Source organism: Drosophila yakuba, chromosome 3L, assembly GCF_016746365.2.
Source record: "Drosophila yakuba strain Tai18E2 chromosome 3L, Prin_Dyak_Tai18E2_2.1, whole genome shotgun sequence".
In the NCBI taxonomy this organism is placed as follows: domain Eukaryota; kingdom Metazoa; phylum Arthropoda; class Insecta; order Diptera; family Drosophilidae; genus Drosophila; species Drosophila yakuba.
Window position 1 is genome coordinate 598,604 of NC_052529.2, and position 19,249 is coordinate 617,852.

Here is a 19,249-nt window from a genome sequence, read left to right on the forward strand (position 1 = left end):
GAGCCGAATTCAGACTTCTCCATCAAATCATGAATCATGCGACTAATGATCGTATATCCTTTTTCCATTCCCAGATCTTTTGTGGCCTCGGGCGAGGCAGGTGATCAGCCGGAGCAAAGCCAAGAGCTGCAGCAACAGCAACAGCAGCTGCAGCTAACTCAGTGCTGGTGGTTCATGCTGCTCATGCAGCAGACTATCATCCACAACAACTCCATGCTGCAGGCGGGCAGCGACGACGCCGCAGCAACGGCAGCATCAGCATCAGCATTAGCAACATCCTCAGACACAACTGCAACACGTAAAGCACGCCGCCAACGTTAAGCCATGTCCAAGTCCCCGAACCTCGTTGCCAGTTCTCAGCTAGTTTTTTTCGAGGTCCCGTGGGATCTCACTTCTGCTACTATTAATTTTTATTATTTTTTTAAATAATATTAAATATATAAATGTAAAGCACTCCTACACGCAGCTGGGTGTACAGTGCTCAGGTAAACTTTTGGCTAGTTGTGTATCAGCACAACGCCACACCCACACACACACACTACAGCTATAGCTTCTATACCCTCGAAATATGCGAATTAGGTGCATATCGAGCGATGTTTTTCTTCACGAAACGAAAGCGTTTTATTAATGTGTGTTGTGTGTTTTATTGATAACTTCCACATAATATTCTCTATTATCCACTTATATATTATATACATGCATATGTAACACTATTATTATGAATACTATATATCAAGAGAATGCTAAACAAAACTAGAGTTTACGGCACGTCGACAACTGCAACATTAGGCCAGAGGGCCAGTAAGAGAAAGCTTCGAAATTCCCTAGCAAGTACCTCAGAAAATCAAAAACCTAGCAGCAGCAGCAACAACAGCAACCAGATAAGAAAATAAACAACATTGTTATGCAATTTGCCTTTTACACAAAACAAGCAACAAAACAAATTGAGACGACGAAAGACGATGAAGATTATGATCAGGATTATGATTATGATTATGAGTATGAGTATGATTACGATAATAATGCAGGAGCAGGAGTTAGACGAGGTTAGTAGAGAACCACAACAAATTGAATACCGCAAAAACCTTACTAGCAAACAAACAAACAAACAAGCAAATAAAATAGATACCCTAGGAGATATCAACAAAGAACTTAACAATTACATAGCTCATAGATTTAGTGGATAGAACGGGAGAAGGTTAAAGGGCGAACGTTTTTTACACACTCGTAACTCACTCATAGGAATAGCCGAGAAAAGAATTACAACTAACAACTAACAGATAACGGATAACAATTCTAAATTATGTTTAACGAGCAACAACAAATAATTATAGGAACAAGTGTACATAATACGCATATACTTACATATATATATCGGTACTAAAGCTAGTTGGGCTCCGGCAACTAAAAGCCGATTTTGAAACTGATCAGTTGTTAAAGTCAGGTCAGCGAAGCCAGTTAGTCTGCGGTACGTTTAATTTTTAGACTTCACATTTCTTTTTAACCTCTCTGTGTCCCGGAACAAGATCTGCGTTTTGGTTCTTCTCTTAAATGGGAAAGCGCATAAGAATGTTTACTAAAGTACAAAACCTAACAAAAATAACAAGCAATCTAGCAGTTTAGGCTTTTAGAGTTTGTCCCACTACAAATCCCTTGTTTTAGGCTTTTCCCCAGCGAAGAAGATGTAATATATAGAATCCAATTTTGATATGTACAAACCTGGCTTACTTTAACTCGCCCACTATAGATCCTTAATATAAAATATAAACTAAACTATAAATCTTGTTAAATAGGTTTCCTAAAGTATTTCGTAGTTAGAATTAAACATAACTCTTTGCGATTAAATAACCGAGCAGCAACTAATTTCTCGCCCTCCTGGGCTCGATTACTCGGTTATCTTAACCGGGAGTTTAGAAAGATCGGTCCTTCGAGGGTGGCACTTCCTATATAATGAATTATACTGATACAGAGCAGAAATATTTAAACCATCCTTCGCCCCTTCCCAATTCAGCTGTGTACAGTAGGCTATTTCGGGATCGGGTTGAATTAAAATTAACTCCGACGATTGGAAATGATCGATCTAGCATATAATTATTGTGATGTAGTTTTTAACGAGCGAGAAGCAGGCAGAGAAGTCCGCAAACGTTTTTTGTCAGTCGTCGTCGGCGAATAGAAATTACCTAAAATTACGAATAACCAATTGAGATACGGATACGGAATATGCATCTATCTGTTAACTAATTAGTGTGCAGGATTCAATAGCGTTAGCACGACAACAAATCGTTTTTTTAACCAAGCAAATACATTTTTAACAAGCGAGTAATAACACTTTTTGTAGTAGGCAAGGGAGATAAATTGTAGCATACATAGACGTAATTAAGAAACGTTAGTGTTGTGAATATATACGAGTAAATACGAAAACATAGAAACCTAGATTCTAGATTCTAGACGTGGTTCGAGTACATTTATATTATGGATATATATTTTGTGTATAAACAATAACGGCAACCAGCAGCTAACAATTGTAATTGTAATAAACAATAAACGAAAACCACAACTCGGCAGTTTAAGATTCTTGTTTAAAGCCGAGAGAGAGAGAACCTTATCTAGATAATAGACATAGATGTATTCAGCAAGTTCTTTTTTTATAGAAATTTTATGGACCATTCAACTAAAGCATGTAGTCAAATAAGCATGAATATTGTATAAACAAAACAAAAAACAGCTGTGTGACCGTTTAGATGTCAGCGGAAAGTTGCGATCTGTGTTTCCGATTTGTGTTTCTTGTCCTGCACCCACTCAGTGTGCGAACTTATATTATAATATATTATATTAACTTTGTATATGCTAAATATCTGTATCTGCGAGGGCAGACGAACTTTTCTTCTCTTTCTACTCAATATTTAGGAGCATCAATTAGGAGAAAGCAAACCAGAAAAAACAAAAAACAAGAAAACAAATCATGAACGCTTTAAATGTAACAAAAACGAAACGTTAATAGACTTATGAAAACAACAAACAAACAAACAAATTAAATTTATATTAAACGACAAATTAAATTTATATTAACAAGCAACAAATTACATTTATATTTAAAGAAAATCAACATCAACAAATTAAACTTATATTAAACAAACTCACACTCACACTCAATAAACAGGCAGCCGGCAGTTGGAGCCACCCCGGTCGTTAGCAGACTTTTGTGGCCCACTGTCGGAGGACTTGTATTTAGGAGGAGGAACTCTGGGTGGCTTCCACCAGCAGCGAAGTGAGCGGAGAGATCCACACAAACACTCTAATATACGTATATAGTATATATTTAAATGAGAAATGTTTTAACTGTGTAGCCTTAGTATTTGTACTCGTCGTCCTCTCGATTTCCGACAAAAAAATATGATGATATGATGATATGATATACGATACTGATACTGTAGAGCGAGTAATGCCGATCGATGTTTACTAATTATACTATATTTCATATGTACTTGTTTAATCGTACTGAGTTCGGATGAGTTGCCCCTACTTTACTATTTTAACCATTTAAATGTACTTTTAATTTACTTTGTTTCTTTGCTTAACTTTGTTTAATAATGGAACATAGCCACAACATATACCATATATATATTGCTTACATTTACTTATGTCCTACAAAATATAGAGATCGTAAATATACATAACAGATATTGCAATTTTCGTTTTTCTTTAGTTCCTTATTATTTCGTTTCTTAGTGCTTTAAGAACAACTTAATCAAAAGCGATCACGCGGAGATGATGATGATGAACAACAACAAATACAACATATATCCCACCAAATTACAAAGGAGTAAATAATTTTTAAGTTTAAACGATTAGTGAATGAACTTATAATAATAATCGTAGTTATTGTGCAATAATATCGAAAACGATTAGCCAGTCGAAAGCAAATTGTGCAAACAATTTCATTTTAGATTCGGGGACCTAGTAGTCTAGTTGCTCCCCGCCAGAGGCTAGCTTCAGCTGATTTAGATTTAGTTGAAGACCAACCAGGTTTCTGCAGATTATAGATTGATTTCGCGCGCCCCGCCCCGCCCCGACCCGCCACACCCCTCGAACTTTGAACTTTGAACGTTGAACTTTGAACCACCCTCCACGAAGTTGTTTGATTGACCAACAATTGATGAGCTTTTACCGGAAAGTAAAGATATTTTGTTTTGCATTTACCAAAACAGAGCAAGCGTAAACGAAACCGAAACTGAACCGAACCGGAAACGGAAATTCAAAACCAATCTGTAACAGATGGGTTGAGGGAGTTGGGATCCATTGGAGATGGAGATTAGAGGAGTTGACAAACAAGATTGATAAGAACCCGTCCATAACTAGATTTCTTTCGTTTGAGCTGGACCTGAACAACTGGACAGCTGGAGCGAGATCCAAAAACTTAGCAGGGGCCCTCTCCTACTTAATGATAGCATAATTTTACGGATGCGCATAATAGCGACTTAGTAGGCTTAGTAGGCCAGTAACTTTATTACGATATCGATAACCTCTCTTCGTGTTTCCTTCACTTAAAGAACTCCTTCACTTCTAAAGCTCTCTTAAAAATTGTGGTTCGGATCGACATTAGAAGTTTTTAATACACACACACAGAATATATGTATATGCGGATATATATTTTATTAACTAAGAAATTATTTCCTAGGCAAGAGGAGAGATCATAACGATAACCGAAATGTTGATGTGTGAAATTTATAAGACTAGCATATTTCCTACCTACAGAAAACCAAATAACAGAACAATATGTGTATATATACACGAAATACAAAGGAATACGATATGATAAATAGCAGCTAGAGCTGAGATCATACTCACAGTCGTACATATATAGTAAATAACGGTAAAGATATTGAATTTAAATGATCGTACCTTTTGCTGATTTCAAAACAAGCCAGAATTTGAAGAGGCCAGAGCAAAGCGGAGTCATTGGGTGATGAACAAACGTAATCGAAACAATATATGTTTTAATAGATCAGAGAGAGCACTTTTATGGGATTTGCTTTTTATATACATATGAAATATACGAAAATCTAGATGTACTTAAAGCGGTGGGCAGTCCGCACTTCTGGCGATTGCGCGTTTCAGATTAAAGAATTTAAATATTTTTATATACGAACTCGAGTAGAGACTCCATATACATTTACGTTTAGCAAAAATAGCGAGTAGAGGCCAGGCTTTGCATTCGACTACAAAGTGAAGGAAAGTAAACCAAGGACGGATAATCAAAGTGCGCGCACACTCCTTCACTCACTCCTTCAAACACTCAAAAGACTCTGAATCACTTACCACACCACACAACACAACATCCCACTAGTGTTTCCTTTTCGTGGGCACCAAGTCATATTCATAGGTAGTACATGACCTTGACCCCTAGTCCTAGTATCGCGATTACGAGTCCCCGACCTCAGATTTGATCCAGGGATCCCTGGGTTACACAACAACGAATTGCCGGGCAAGTGGAACCAGAAGCTCCTGTCCCAAGAACGCAACCCGCAACATGAATGTTTTCGATCGTCAACGAAGAGATTTGACCTTGCACCTCCATTTCGTCAAAGTCAACTCACCAACACTGAAACAACCTGAAGATGTTTCACCAACACCGCAACACCAAACACTTCACAGAAACTCAGTTGAACAGCACCTTATTGAATGTTTCACCAACATCAACTCACCAATACATAACTTAAAGTCAACAACACCTCGCCACAAATTCACCATTACCGCATGAATACTTATTCACCAACACTCAACCACAAGAACTCTAATCGTACTTAATCACTCTTTTTGTATTCTAATAGTATTCCAATGAACGTGTACTGAATGTTTTTACTTGGTGTCCTCTCTTATTTAGGCTTAAGGAAATCGAAATCGAAGGAAACAGAAACGGAAACGGAAATGAAATTCAAACTTATATCAAAAACCAAGCACACCGATACATTTAGCATTGTACTTGATAAGCTATCGATACTAGAGTTAGATGCGAATCAAAATATATATATACGCGACGTAATAAGTATATCTCTCTGTCTTATTCGGATATGCGTACCTTTTTGAGGGCCCCCAAGATATTAGGAGGTCAGCTAATTTATCAAATACAAATAATCGTAGCCATAGTGAATGAATTGAATTAAAAGTCTCGAGACCAAACCAAAGCAAAGCGAAGCGAACCCAAATCGAAAACCAAATCCAAAACCAATCAAACTAAACTAAACGAAACAATGAGCCGCAACGTTTGTATTTATGTATAGAGTTCCCTCCCTAACCAACAGATAAAACCTATAACAATCGAGTTCCGATTTCAGAAGAGTTAGGCAGCAAGCGAGTTAAGCTAGAAATGCAAAGAGTACAGATTAATATAAAGGTAATGATAAAGATATGATAAAGATTAACTCAAGTTACGTCAACTTAGTGGCAGTGTAAACGCGTCTAGATAATTAATAGATATGAATAAGAACTTTTGACTTTTATGGCTGTTTAGAGATTTTATAATACGACTATATCGATATAGAATTATATACATACACGAATATATTATGAATAAGCCCGAAGATTTTCGTAACTTATTTACATACTCAGACACAAACATACTCCACACGACAAATTAACTTTAGTTCCCCAAATGATTTTCGGCTAGTTCTGGCTTGGAATACCCCTCCCAATCCCATCTTCGGAAATTTTGGGGAGTAGCCCAAAATGGGGGGGAAAGAAATCGAACATTGTGAAATTTAGTGTCTTTACACTTTAAAGAGATATATACAAAGCGGATTAATTAAGAAACTTGAAACTCACACGAAGGGAAATTCAGATACAGAAAAAGATACAGAAGTAGAAGCAGATACAGAGATGCAGATACACCTACTCAAAGATGCAGATGCATATAAATTATGGTAATTACATACTCTCGTACATATGCCTAAAAGGATACACGTGTAGTAATCTACAGCCACAACCAACAATTAAAAGTAAATGTCTATATATGAAACGAACAAAATTTAATATGCGCGATATGAGCGTATCAATATATACTTAGATGTATTTGTGTATATGAAAACAAACGCTAACAAAGTAAACCAAACCAAATTATAAAAAAAACAAGGAAAAAATAAAGAGAAACAAAAAACGACAACAGATAACAAATACAAAACCAAAATTATCAACAACAAAAATAACAACTTTTCTTATTTATTTAATGGGAAACGTTCTGTAAGAAGTAACTTAATTTGGTGCTAAGGAATCAGAATCCTTCCTCAATTGGTGATTGGTGATTGCTGAATCGAGCGGAAGTAGGCGCTGTTGAGCCAGTCGTCTAAATTCCAAAACCCCGATTTGGCTATCACAGAGTGATTACACTGTTTTACTCCTGCATCCACAAGGCGTAGCTGACCTGAAGAAGGACATAAACCAACTGAAATCGCGATATAAAGTCACCGATCGAAGGGCAACAGGTGAGCACTTCACTTAGTAGCTTAATTAAGTTATTGGCTCACTGGATCCCTAGGTTAACCATGGGGCAGACGCTGTCGGAACCGGTGACCACCAAGGACTCAGCTTGCTGCGGCAATGCCAGCTACCGCGTGGGCTCGTCCTGCATGCAGGGATGGCGCGTGGAGATGGAGGACGCCCACACCCACATTCTGTCGCTGCCGGAGGATCCGCAGGCGGCCTTCTTCGCTGTGTACGACGGACACGGTGGTGCGTCGGTGGCCAAGTTCGCGGGCAAGCATCTGCACAAGTTCGTCACGAAGCGGCCGGAGTATCGGGACAATGGCGTGGTGCTGGCCCTGAAGAGGGCCTTCCTCGACTTCGATCGCGAGATGCTGCACAATGGCACCATTGGCGAGCAGACGGCAGGCTCCACTGCCGTCGTGGTGCTCATTCGGGAGCGGCGCCTGTACTGCGCCAATGCGGGCGATTCGCGGGCCATCGCCTGCATTGGCGGAGTGGTTCACGCCCTGTCCGTGGACCACAAGCCCACTGACGCGGGGGAGAGCAAACGGATCCTGGCCGGCGGTGGCTGGGTGGAGTTCAATCGGGTCAATGGCAATCTGGCGCTCTCCCGCGCCCTCGGCGACTTCATCTACAAGAAGAACTCGCAGAAGAGCCCCGAGGAGCAGATCGTGACCGCCAATCCCGACGTGGAGGTGCGCGACATCACCGACGACTGGGAGTTCGTCCTGCTGGCCTGCGACGGCATCTGGGATGTGATGAGCAGCTCGGACGTCTGCCAGTTCGTGCGCAGCCGCATATGCAATGGCATGCAGCCGGAGCTCATCTGCGAGGAGCTGATGAGCAGCTGCCTGGCTCCGGATGGCCAGAACAGCGGCCTGGGCGGCGACAACATGACCGTCATCCTGGTCTGCCTGCTGCACAACAAGAGCTACGAGGATCTGGTCGTGCGCTGCGGTGGCAAGCGCAAGACCCCCGTAGAAACCGTGGGCGACATCAAGGATCAGCCGGTCATCAAGGTCGTCACTCCCTATTCGCAGGCATCGTCGCCCAACTCGGGGACGTCGACTTCGCGATTGGGCCTGGGCTTCGAACTTCGCGAAAGCGATACTCATACTCCGAGGGAGAACCTTTAACGTTTCTTTTTCCATTTTGCATTTTTTGTTACTGGATTTGTTTGCTCCTACATTTATACTTGGATTTGGGATACTACAATGGCCGTCCAAAATTATCAGTTATCGCACATCTTCCCTCGGCAGCCAATAAACCGAAATCAACGATCCTCTCATTTGAAATAAAGAAGCAGCCCAGTTTGGAAATAAGAACACTTCGATTGGTATTTTCTCGGGGATCAGTGGATCGCTCGTTTAATTCGAGTTAATGTGCAAATCTATAGTACATTTAGAGCTACGTATACGTGTATATATCTTGTGGTGTATATGGTAAGTACGAGTACATAAAGGTAAGTAGTATGCGTGCGCATCTAAATCGAAGTATCTTTGGTGCTATTAGCTGTAGGTCGATTCGAGTCGAGTCGAAATGCAGTGGGTGTCTGTCTCTCGATGAGTAGATAATGGTGGGGCTACAATGAGATGGACGATTGCTGCGAGTCGTGAAAGTAGAAATATACAGATATAACAGATATACAGATTGCAATATGGCAAAGTGCTTGTGCGCTAATTAGCGATACAGTTATGTCAATTATTGCACCACATGCGGCCGTAAAGTGCTTAAAATAACGCCGCGCACAAAGGTGAGGAGATGGGTGATACCCCTTCTTATTCTGCCGCCCAATGTGCGCTGAATTTAAATGTAAAGACTAGAAATTCTCTCGTTTGGGAGCGACTTCCGTGCCGGAAGCAGGAAGTCGATCGATGCCTTAATGCAAAGTGATTAATGGGGTTAGTAATGGTGTGTGAGTGTGTAAGTATGTAGATATCTTTGGATACTCGTATGCCTAGTTCTTGTAAAATCATAAAGCTAGTTGACTATGTGTAAAGTTTGTAGCTTTGCTGCGGAGTTCGATCTGGGATGCTACATCTCTCCGGCCCTCCGATCGGTAATCGTAATCGTATGTGCTATAAAAAAATACTGGTTACATTGGTTTTTTGTCGCTGTTCGTGGCAAGTCTCTAAGAAGTCTCTTATTACAACTAAGTGAAGATCAAACGATCAAACGATCGATTGGGATCCAATCGCGATCCAATCGATCCAACCTTGTCGCTCTACTATATGTTATATCTACGGTGTATGACCTCGCCGTCTCTGGAGTTTTCCGCGAAGATGATGAGCTGTGCGTGCTCCTCGTCGCTCTGGAATCATCTACTCTCTAATGGTACTTTAGCTCTTTTGCATTATTATCACATATTCGTTGACTACAGTAAGAAAGTGTCCTGGATTTGGGATGGGCTTTAAAGGGACTTGGACTTGAGATTTAGTGGGACTGGGATCTCCTTGAATGGCTTTGGGTAGTGCTCTGCTTTGCTCTCTCCGGTGTCTTTTGCTTGGTGTCCTGGCTGGGCAGCTCCTATGCCACCATGGCGTAGTTCCCGGTCAGCTCGAAGGGACTCGTCTTGGCCGAGTGCGTGAAGTTGTTCTTGGGCGAAAAGTCAACGGGCTGCTCCTGCACAGAGCTGCTGTCCGATGCCATGGACGTGGACGTGGACGTGGAGGTGCCCTGGCCCTGAAAGTGGTACGGCATGGCCAGGGGCAAGGCCAGTGGCACGTGGGGATTGGGCAGCAGGTCCTGGTAGAGGCTGGGCACTCTGTGCGGCAGCACCTTCGGCTGGATCACGTTGATCCGCTTGAACTTCTCGTACTCCTCGTAGGCCGTTGCTTCTGGGCCAGCGGGAAAGCCCTGGAAGGCCAAGGCCGCCTGCCTGCGCTCCTTCTCCTTCTGCAGCAGCTTGTTGGCCAGCGTGGACTTGGCTGAGTCGGAGGCAGTGCACTGGAAGAAACCAAATGGTTAAAGCGACTGTAACTATCAGTTCTATGCAGGGCACTTACCACTGCAGCTGGGGATCCAGGACCCAATGCTGAGATGGAGCTGCTCGCCATCTCCGACTGCTGCCTCTTGGGCGAAGACGGAGCCCGGTTACCAGATGCTGATCCAGATGCTGATCCCGATCCCAAGCCACCACGGTTCTTCATGCAGGAGGACTCCTCGTGCTTGTACAGGTAGGACTTGAGGGCGAAGGCCTTGCCGCAGCGCGCACACGTGTGCGGCTTGGTGTTCGAGTGGGTCTGGATGTGGGCGCGCAGGTTGCTCTTGTCGGCGAACGCCTTCTCGCAGACGCCGCACTTGAAGGGCTTCTCGCCGGTGTGGGTGCGGATGTGGCCCTGGAGGAGCCACGGCCGCGAGAAGCACTTGCCGCAGAACTGGCACTCGCATCCCTGATTGTGGGTGCGCACGTGCATCGAGTAGGCGGGCATCGAAACGTACACCTTCTCGCAGTAGGGACAGTGGCGCGCCTTCTTGTCCATGATTGACCTTTATGAAATGAAAAATTTAATAATGTTTCTTAGTTTTTTGGCTGCTGACTTACCTGTGCGTTTGTCTATGACGCGCCAGGTTGGAGGATGTGGAGTACTTCTTGCCGCACTCAGGACAGACGTGCTCGTCCTCCAGCAGTGATGTGCCGTTGAGGATCTCGCCCTGCTCCGCATGGTGGTGGTGCGCCGGGTGGCTCTGCAGTCCCAGGTGCTCCTCCGAGGATTGTCGGCTGGAGGTGGAGCTGGAGCTGCTGCTGGTGCAGGAGTTCGAATCGGAGATGGTGCAGCGACGCAGTTTCCTGCGATCGAAAACCTTGTGGCTGTAGTAGTTGGAGTCGTCGTCCGAGGAGGAGGCGTACAGTGGCAGTGGCAGCGGCTTCACCTCGTCTGTGACCAGCGGACCCACCGACAGAGTGACCTCCGCCAGCTGGGTGAGATTGTACAGCTCCTCGGGAATGGGTGTCGCCTGCTGGTCCTTCGTCATCGCGCTGAAGAGGTGCACAAATGCCTGAAAAGCAGCGGGGATTTTCTGTGATTCTATGATGAAAACAGCATGACTAGACACCAAATATTTCCTGCTAAATGCGCACCTGATGCGTCACTACCCAGCTAATACATATCAGCCACTAGATCGTCAATGGTGTGTTTAAAATAAAATGAGTACGAATGTAGTTTGCAACTTCTGCCCCATTTCTCCCATTGTGGTGTAAAAAACTCACGTCAGCGATATGCTCATTAATTAAACTCACATTTACCCAATTAGTGGTTCGTTGTAGCTTCTGCAAGTGCACCAAAAATACACCAATAATCGAATTATTCGGCATAAGAAAGCCCCATGGGATCGCGCACTCAAAGTGCGATCGTCGCCATCTATCATCCCACCTATCATAGATCTTTCCCTGCTGGTGCTTACGCCATAATTCTAGTTTGTTTATTTGAAAATGCATCAATTTATAATTAAGGACAGAGTCGAGAGGCCACACTCAGCGTCTGAGATGTGAGCCAAAGTCGTCTGCATCATCATCATTGCCGAATAGGAATTATCGCACATGGTTGAGGGTTAGCAGTGCCCACGGGGCGTATGATTAACGTCATCGCATACCGCATACCGCATGTTGCATACTGCATATTGCATCTTGCTTTCTGATTTTGATTCTGATTCTGGCACTTGTTGGCTGTTTTGTGGCTCGGTGGTGCCGGTGTTCACCATCCTCGCCTATTTGCGTGGTCAAATAAATTGATGTCGAAATGAGTGCGCTTAATTTGTACATGTTGTTTTGGCATTGATTAATCTCGCTCGTAATTGGCGCATCCGAAAGTCAGGTGGGCTTGCGGCTATCACACGTTGGAGTTTACTGTACCAGCGTTTCAGGATTGCTTGCTAAGCTGAAAGTCCTTAAATATGTAATAATAATATTCTACAAATTATTGTTGTTTTTCTTCTTTCAGAACGGCGCCATTATATTTGGTTTGTATATTCCCCACCGCACTCAATCGTTTGTTTATCATGTGAAAGTCTTCTCATTTATTTTTCTGCTCCCAAAAGATTTTCCGAATAATCGAACCCATTGAGAAATTTGGAAGAATCGATGGATCGCCACTGTTTTTCCACTCTTGAGGAGGTCATGTGCAATACTCTGCTGGTGTTTTGGTTTTTTTCGATTTTTGCTTTTGAAATTGCTCTTGCTTTCGTTTTTGTTTGTTTCTCTAACACTCTCTGTATTTCGCCTGAGGCCAACCGCCCGATGTGTGTGTTTCTTTTTTCGGCATCGAGGGAAAATGTGGGGGAAATTCCCCCTCCGCCACTCCCCGTCGAATCAAACTAGCTGAACAGCTGCCATCCGCCCCCGCCAACGAATTCTGCAACCTGTTGCGCCCGCCTAGCTGCCAATTCCCAATGGCCAATTCCCATCCTCCTGGGGGGCTTTTCTTTGGGGAGCAGTACATCAAAATGTTTCTGCGGCAATTAAGCGGAATGATCGCTGCCAAGGTGGCCGAAGGTGTGCGATGTGCGAAAGTGGTTATCCATGAAGGAAATACTTTCCCGCCGCTTTCCTCTCTCCCCCTTTTCCCTGTTGAGTGGGTGTGAGCAACCAACCGCCAGACGTTCATAATTTGTGTCTTGGCACTCAGATGCCCCACCACCTGAGGCCCTGTTCCCCATGTTCCCCATGTTCCCCAAGTTCCCCTAGATTTTCCCACTGTTCCCAGGTGGTTGCCGTACACATTTAAATATAGCACATAGCACTCAAATGTATGCCATTTTCCACCTAATCGCGTCATTTTCAATACCCGATTTCCATCGAACACGAAATGCTCGCGTCTCTGAGGAACAATATGCGTCTGAGAATTCGCCGGGGAAAACAGCTGACAAGTGATCGGTGGACCGCCTCTATGGATCCTATAAAGCCAAAGCCCCCCACTCCCCACTCCCCTCTGAACCCCCCCTTCCTCAAGAAATATGTGTGTGTGCCATATTTCCGATGTCATTTTCGCTTGGGGCATACGAAATGTCGCATGTTTCTGTGACAGGTCGTTAATTAATTATTCCGCGGCCCCGTGCGATTGCAGATCGGTAATCGCGACTGACAGCAAGAAGGTGGCTAGGGAGGAAAGTCCAATGGAGAACCTGGGGAGCTTCTTAAACGGGGAGTCAGTCGAAAATATTTGAAATATATACTACTATTTGTGGTTTTTCCTGACTATTAAATTTGCTTTTAGGTAAGTGATTCATATGTCCCCTGGTAAATAGTTTTACAAACATATTTACATAGCGACACACAGTTTTCCCCACAGTGTATTTAAGCTGCTTAGAGTCCCCCAGAAGTTGGCTGACTCATTTCTGCTCCCCCATCCGCATCTTGTTCGTTCCATGTGCGCCGAACAATGGACCACGGACCGGGTAAAATATTTCACTTTCCGCCTGCCATTTTCCTCCTCTTTCCTTTTCTTTCCATGCCGCCGCAGATCTGCGCAAATTGCGTGGTCTCCGATCTCCGATTCCCCATCTCTGATCTCCCACCTCGCAGCTCCCAGCTCCCATCTCCGGCCGTGTAGACCGTGTCCGTATTTCGCCGGACCGGGAAAGAGTTCAAAGTCCTGTTAATGTGCGCAGAGGCCAAGAAGAATGGCGATGGCCAACAGAGGTGGCTTCGCTAGCTCCGGTGGCCTTAACATGCGTCTTCCCCTCGCTGCAGTGCATCTATAAATACCTGATCCCAAGGAGCAGGGGGTAGGGGCAGTGATCCCAGCATAGTTTACATTTTAGTTCAGCAAAGAAGCGAGTGCACAATAAACAAAATCCGGAGCGCCAGCCTCAACCTCTGGCTGCTTCCGAGTCCAGAGTCAATGCCATGCACCGCAGACAGCATGTACATCACATGGGTATACCTATGTATGTGCGAGTATACCCAACCCACCCCCACTGCTGGATTTGGGCATCATCGTTTTGTTTACACCAGATCGCAGGCCCTCATCAATCGTTGCCTCGACTGCAGTTCCCATTCCCATTACCATTCCCATTCCCATTCCCGTTTCAGTTTGTTTACGAACGCGGGGCATAAACATTTGGACGGGAAAGGACACAAAGGAGCACAGGCTTCACCTGTAAATCACGGCGGTTAATTATCCGCCAACCCAAACCGCCAGATTAATCAGCTGCAGGCCCGATCTCTTGTTTATGCGCCTAAATTGGACGTAGGATCTACGCATCTAGCACCGCGAGAAGTCGAGACAATGGCTACAGCCATATGCATATGCATATAGCCATGCGGAAAGATGCCATGGCAGCTATACTGTACTCGGTCACTATTTCCCGTTCTGGGAAGCTCATTGCCAATGCAAACATTGCTCACGTAAATGTCAAAATATCAAAAGAAATAATAATATTAATTTAACAAGTGCGGTCCGTTCTGTTCGTACAGGAGAGGGGGCTGAGGGGGATCGGAAAACGCCGCCCATTCGCAGTCACGCGAATCTGTTGGCCCAATTTGCCAAGCAGATTTTCGATCTTGTGGCGGTTCCTGGGCAGAAAGTTATGTGCTTTCTATTGTGTAACCGAAAGGTAAGGCAAAGATAAAGTTCACTTTCGCCCACTTCTCCCAACCCATCATGGACATCATTTTGCCAACTCACCCCACGCAGTTTGTATAGTTTCCGGAAAACAATCCAAATCCAACCCCGTCGGTCTGCCTCGAATTTAGACGGATGATTCAGTGGCCGCTGGGAAAAGTGAGTGCTTTATCACACGAGTTTCATCACCCGCCAAGAGTCCGCGATGGCAATGGGTCCACTGCTGCTGGGATTCCGGATTTGGGGGATCGCACTGATGCTTTGGTAAGTGTCAAACCGATTGGTTAGTCGCACGGACGGATGATGGCGCATCCGTGAAGAGGAGCGAACGAGCGAACGAGCGAACGCAGCGAGATCCCAGGAAGAACTGAGCGTTCTTCGCCAGACCACTTACAGTTTTTACATCTTGCGGCCGCTGCTGTCGCTGCTGTTCTTATGCCTCCGGCGGCGAACACCTCACGGCCGCCCATCCTCTCCTACGTCTCCTTACACTGAGAAAAAGTAGCCCATCATTTGTGGATCATACATGAAGTACAGACGTGCAGCAACTGCTAAGTGATTAAATCACTTCCCTTAACACTGCCCATGTTTCTTGACTTATATTTGGCATTGTACCCCCCCGTTTCGCTGCGTGTACTGCCGAGGAGAGGATCGCATCGGTTCGGGATCGGGATCGTATCGAACATAACTTCGAGAACGAACCGCGACGCAACAACGACGGAACAAGTGTGCGCCGTTTAAAAATAAAAATAATGTTTTCATTATGCTACCGCTCTCCGCGCAGCGCACCCTTCTCTCCCCCTACTCCCCCCGCTCTCCCTGGTTTTCCACTTGCATTTTCCGAAAGGGAAAACTGCGCCCGCCGAGGTGACGACGCTCCTGCTGGCAGGACCACTGCGCAGAATTCTTCTAACGATCCGCAGTCAGTGTCAAAAACCTTGCGCACTCGCTGCAGCACAGACACGGTCGGTATAATAGTAATTCTCGAGAATAATGCTCAAAACTAACTACTTTTGAATCTTATTACATTAGCTGCTCAATATTTTTGTAGAAAGGATGAAGTAGAGTCATATTAAAATAAATGTTTAATATATTAGAAGCCTACTCATTAGATTCCTCTTCTAGATTCATAGTTTTATTTGACTAGGAGATTATCACTTCGGGATACTGATGGCTACATCCGCAGTGAGTGCTATTTCGCTGACCTCGGCTGTGGGAATTTGCCCCATGTGTCAGTGTGTTTTCGCCTGCCCCATGCTGATTTGCCCAGAAAGAGAGAGAGGCAGTTTGCTCGCTTCGTGGTTGGGCAGTTTCTTCGCCAGTCCTCCTGCTCAGATTCTTCTCCTCCTGGTTGATGGGGATGGATGATGGGGATGGGGATGAGGATGTGGATGGGAATGGGGATGGGTGCTCTTCGCGAAGAGTGACGCAGTCGCATGCAATTTGGCATTTTCCTCGCCTGCGTACTTGTTGCGGGCATCCAAAATAGACTCGCTCACCTGAACCGCCCCACCCAATCCTCCCCCAAAATGCTACATTCTGCAAATTCCCACCTCCCCCCGTTTGGCCTTAGAACGCAGAGCCCCAACGGATTTCTCACAGGTGTTGTCGCTCGCTCTCGCTTCCTCCACTTTCCAAATTCACATTTCCCATTTTCATTTTCGGCTTTTCAGGCGTAATGAACTTAATGTCGCCCCTTTGGGTGCTTTTCTTTCGCTTGGCGTCTTCAGATGTATTGGGAGCTAACGTATTTTCTATATGGTATATCTGTGCATATATTCGATTTGATTTATGCCGAGCGGCGGTCTTCTGCTGGTTCTCTGGTTCTGGTTCTGGTTCGAATTGGATTTTGATGTTTCACAAATGATCTTTACAGTTGGGCGGCGATTGTAATGGGTTTATTTATAAGGCCACCCCTTCTCCAACTAATCTGTTTAGTGCTTCCCTGACTTCTGACTTTTCCGATTTTTCGCACTTCTCGTGGCATTTTCACACTCTGCAACTTGCAGCCCACGCGCCGAAGACAAAGGAAATCGGCTGGTGGAAAAGCGGTGTGGAGGTGGAAAAGGGAGGAAGGGGTGGGCTTTGTCTGGCGCCAACATGGAAATGCAATTTGAGTGGTAAGGTCAGGATGGGCCATAGCCATGCATCACCATCACCGTCACGGCGGAGCTTTGGACCCGGGAAAGGCCTTCTGCTGCCAACGTGACATGTGCTAAAGACATCGTGCATCGACTTTAATCACGGCAATTAATAAGACGAGAAAGGAAGTCCCACAAAGGAAGTGTCCCCAGCTTGCAGCCAGCAAGTTGGCTCATCATGATCACTGTGGATAGTACACCCCTAGTATACCCATAATCCAGGGCCTCACCCGGAGCGTGCGATTCTGGAAAACCGCCGAAGACGTCGCGACTGGCGGCCATAAATCTATTTTCGTCCTGGTTCCAGCCTCAGTGCCCCCACCCTCTGAGTTCCTCCAGATCCCAGACCCCGTCGGTGATCGGCACTCTTTTCTCACTTGCTGCGCAATTGCGGGGTCCAGTCTCCCATGCTGCAGCTCCTTGCCCCACTCCACACTGCGAGAAAACGCTTACATACTCTTACTCATAATCATAAAATATTATATACAACCAATGATGTTCGATCGAGTTATACTTAAGGTAGCTTGTACTTGGGACTATCCTAGCTAATTCCTTGCATCCGATTTCGCTCAGTGCATGACCGCTTATTAAGTGCCCCTGGATCTTTATTTTTAACTGCTGCCGTCAAGATCGGGTGGTTCGGATCCGATTCTCTGCGTAGGTAAAAGGCGGAGAGCCGTGTGGTGCACTTGGCCACTGAAGTACTAAAGTATGTGGCCACCACCTCGTCGGCGTTGAATCCGCAAGTGAATCGAATCCACATCCGCAAATTCCAGAGGGTGTCCAATTATTTACGCAGATAAATAAGCCAAATCCGCCGTAATGCGAAATTCAACAAGAAAGCGAAGAAAGCGGGAAACACACACACTTTGCTCCTCCTTTGTTTGGTAAATAATTGCCCAATGATGGGGGTTAGTACATTATCCCCAATCGCTGTGATGGATCGAAATCAGATACATGGATCTGGTCTGATCTCGAGTGGCCATAATTTATGTCCAACTTCAGCACCTCATTTCAGGTTCAGCCGCATCCTGTTTACGGGAATTCCTTGGCAACTCAAGGGTTTTGTCGAATGGATATGGAAATGGATCTGGATCTGAATCTGGATGCGGATGGATGGTGGATGATGGGGGGAGGAAGGGAGGTTGGCCGGATATGTGAGTGTGAGTAATTCCTGGGCGCGGAATCAAAGTTTTGGATCGTGCCGTTCCGTGGCGAGATCATAAAGTTCTATTTATACCAATTAGGGGAGACCTATAGTTGCGGGAAGTTCAAACTGCGAGTACCGAGTACCCAGTCCCGTGTCCCGATTCCCGATCCCCGGCCTCCGATCTGCGAGAAGTTTCCAAGAGCAAGTGGAGCGATTCCGAAGGTGGCTGCCACTTTGCAAGGCCCATACGAATGTGTTTTGGTTTTGGTGGGTGGAGATTCAGATGAGGATGGAGATGGCGATGGCGATGGAGACGGAGGGTTGGCATGTGCCGCCACTTGAATCAGTGGCTGTTTATTGGGGATCGGATTGGGATAGGGATAGGGAGAGGGATCGGGATTGGGAGAGGGTAGCCTCCGAGTGCCATGTGCAATGGCAGCCAAACATCAACCGTGTCAAAATTCAAAGAAACAAAAGCGGAAATGTTTTTGTTTTCCTTATTTTTAACAGCCGCCACATGAGGAAAACTAAAACACCCGAGTGCCAGTGGTAATGGTAATGGAAAGCGGACTTGGTCAATGAACTTTACCCGCCGTCTATAATTGGCCGTGCGAGCGGAATGTGGTTATGAGCCTGCAGGAGTAAAATGATCATATATTTTAAATTTAATATTTAAGTAAGTACTTAATAATTTATATAGAGACCATCATAAGAAACCTGCAAACTCTAACTTACGTAAGATTATTAATTGAACTGCTAATAAACCGCTTAAGTAAGTAATAGATTTTAGATAAACGTAAAAAGAGTTCAAATTTTCTAAATATGTGAAAATATAATTTTTAAGATACAATATTGACTACATATTTTCTATGTAGAATATTTAAAAATGAAATGTCAAAATACGTAAGTTACTGGAT

At 44.7% G+C, this 19,249-nt stretch overlaps 3 protein-coding genes across 5 annotated transcripts in view; 2 read left to right on the forward strand and 1 right to left on the reverse strand.

The window, feature by feature from the left end:
- Nucleotides 1-3,689, forward strand: part of LOC6532242 (homeodomain-interacting protein kinase 2) — a 35,751-nt gene extending 32,062 nt beyond the window's left edge. For all 3 annotated transcript variants that reach the window (XM_039373635.1, XM_002092979.3, XM_039373636.1), the window contains one exon: nt 75-3,689. The gene's annotated coding sequence lies outside the window, so the exon portion shown is untranslated. The remainder of the gene's footprint in view (nt 1-74) is intronic.
- Nucleotides 3,690-7,235: 3,546 nt separating this feature from the next.
- On the forward strand, nt 7,236-8,804 carry LOC6532243 (probable protein phosphatase 2C T23F11.1). Its single transcript, XM_002092980.4, has 2 exons — nt 7,236-7,478; nt 7,532-8,804. The coding sequence occupies exon 2, from the start codon at nt 7,539-7,541 to the stop codon at nt 8,613-8,615; it is 1,077 nt and encodes a 358-aa protein (XP_002093016.1). The 5' UTR covers nt 7,236-7,478; nt 7,532-7,538; the 3' UTR covers nt 8,616-8,804.
- Nucleotides 8,805-8,812: 8 nt separating this feature from the next.
- Nucleotides 8,813-15,422, reverse strand: LOC6532244 (protein snail homolog Sna). Its single transcript, XM_002092981.3, has 4 exons — nt 15,105-15,422; nt 11,024-11,478; nt 10,485-10,968; nt 8,813-10,425 (listed from the first exon to the last, which is right to left on the reverse strand). Exons 2-4 carry the CDS (start codon nt 11,452-11,454, stop codon nt 10,006-10,008), a joined length of 1,335 nt encoding a protein of 444 aa, XP_002093017.1. The 5' UTR covers nt 11,455-11,478; nt 15,105-15,422; the 3' UTR covers nt 8,813-10,005.
- Nucleotides 15,423-19,249: the final 3,827 nt, after the last annotated feature.

Coding starts and splice junctions, on each gene's coding strand:
- LOC6532243 (XM_002092980.4), top strand. CDS start 7,539: ATGGGGCAGACGCTGTCGGAACCGGTGACCACCAAGGACTCAGCTTGC.
- LOC6532244 (XM_002092981.3), bottom strand. CDS start 11,454: ATGACGAAGGACCAGCAGGCGACACCCATTCCCGAGGAGCTGTACAAT. Junction 10,969..11,023: donor CGTCATAGACAAACGCACAG/GTAAGTCAGCAG, acceptor CATTTCATAAAG/GTCAATCATGGACAAGAAGG. Junction 10,426..10,484: donor CTGGATCCCCAGCTGCAGTG/GTAAGTGCCCTG, acceptor GGTTTCTTCCAG/TGCACTGCCTCCGACTCAGC.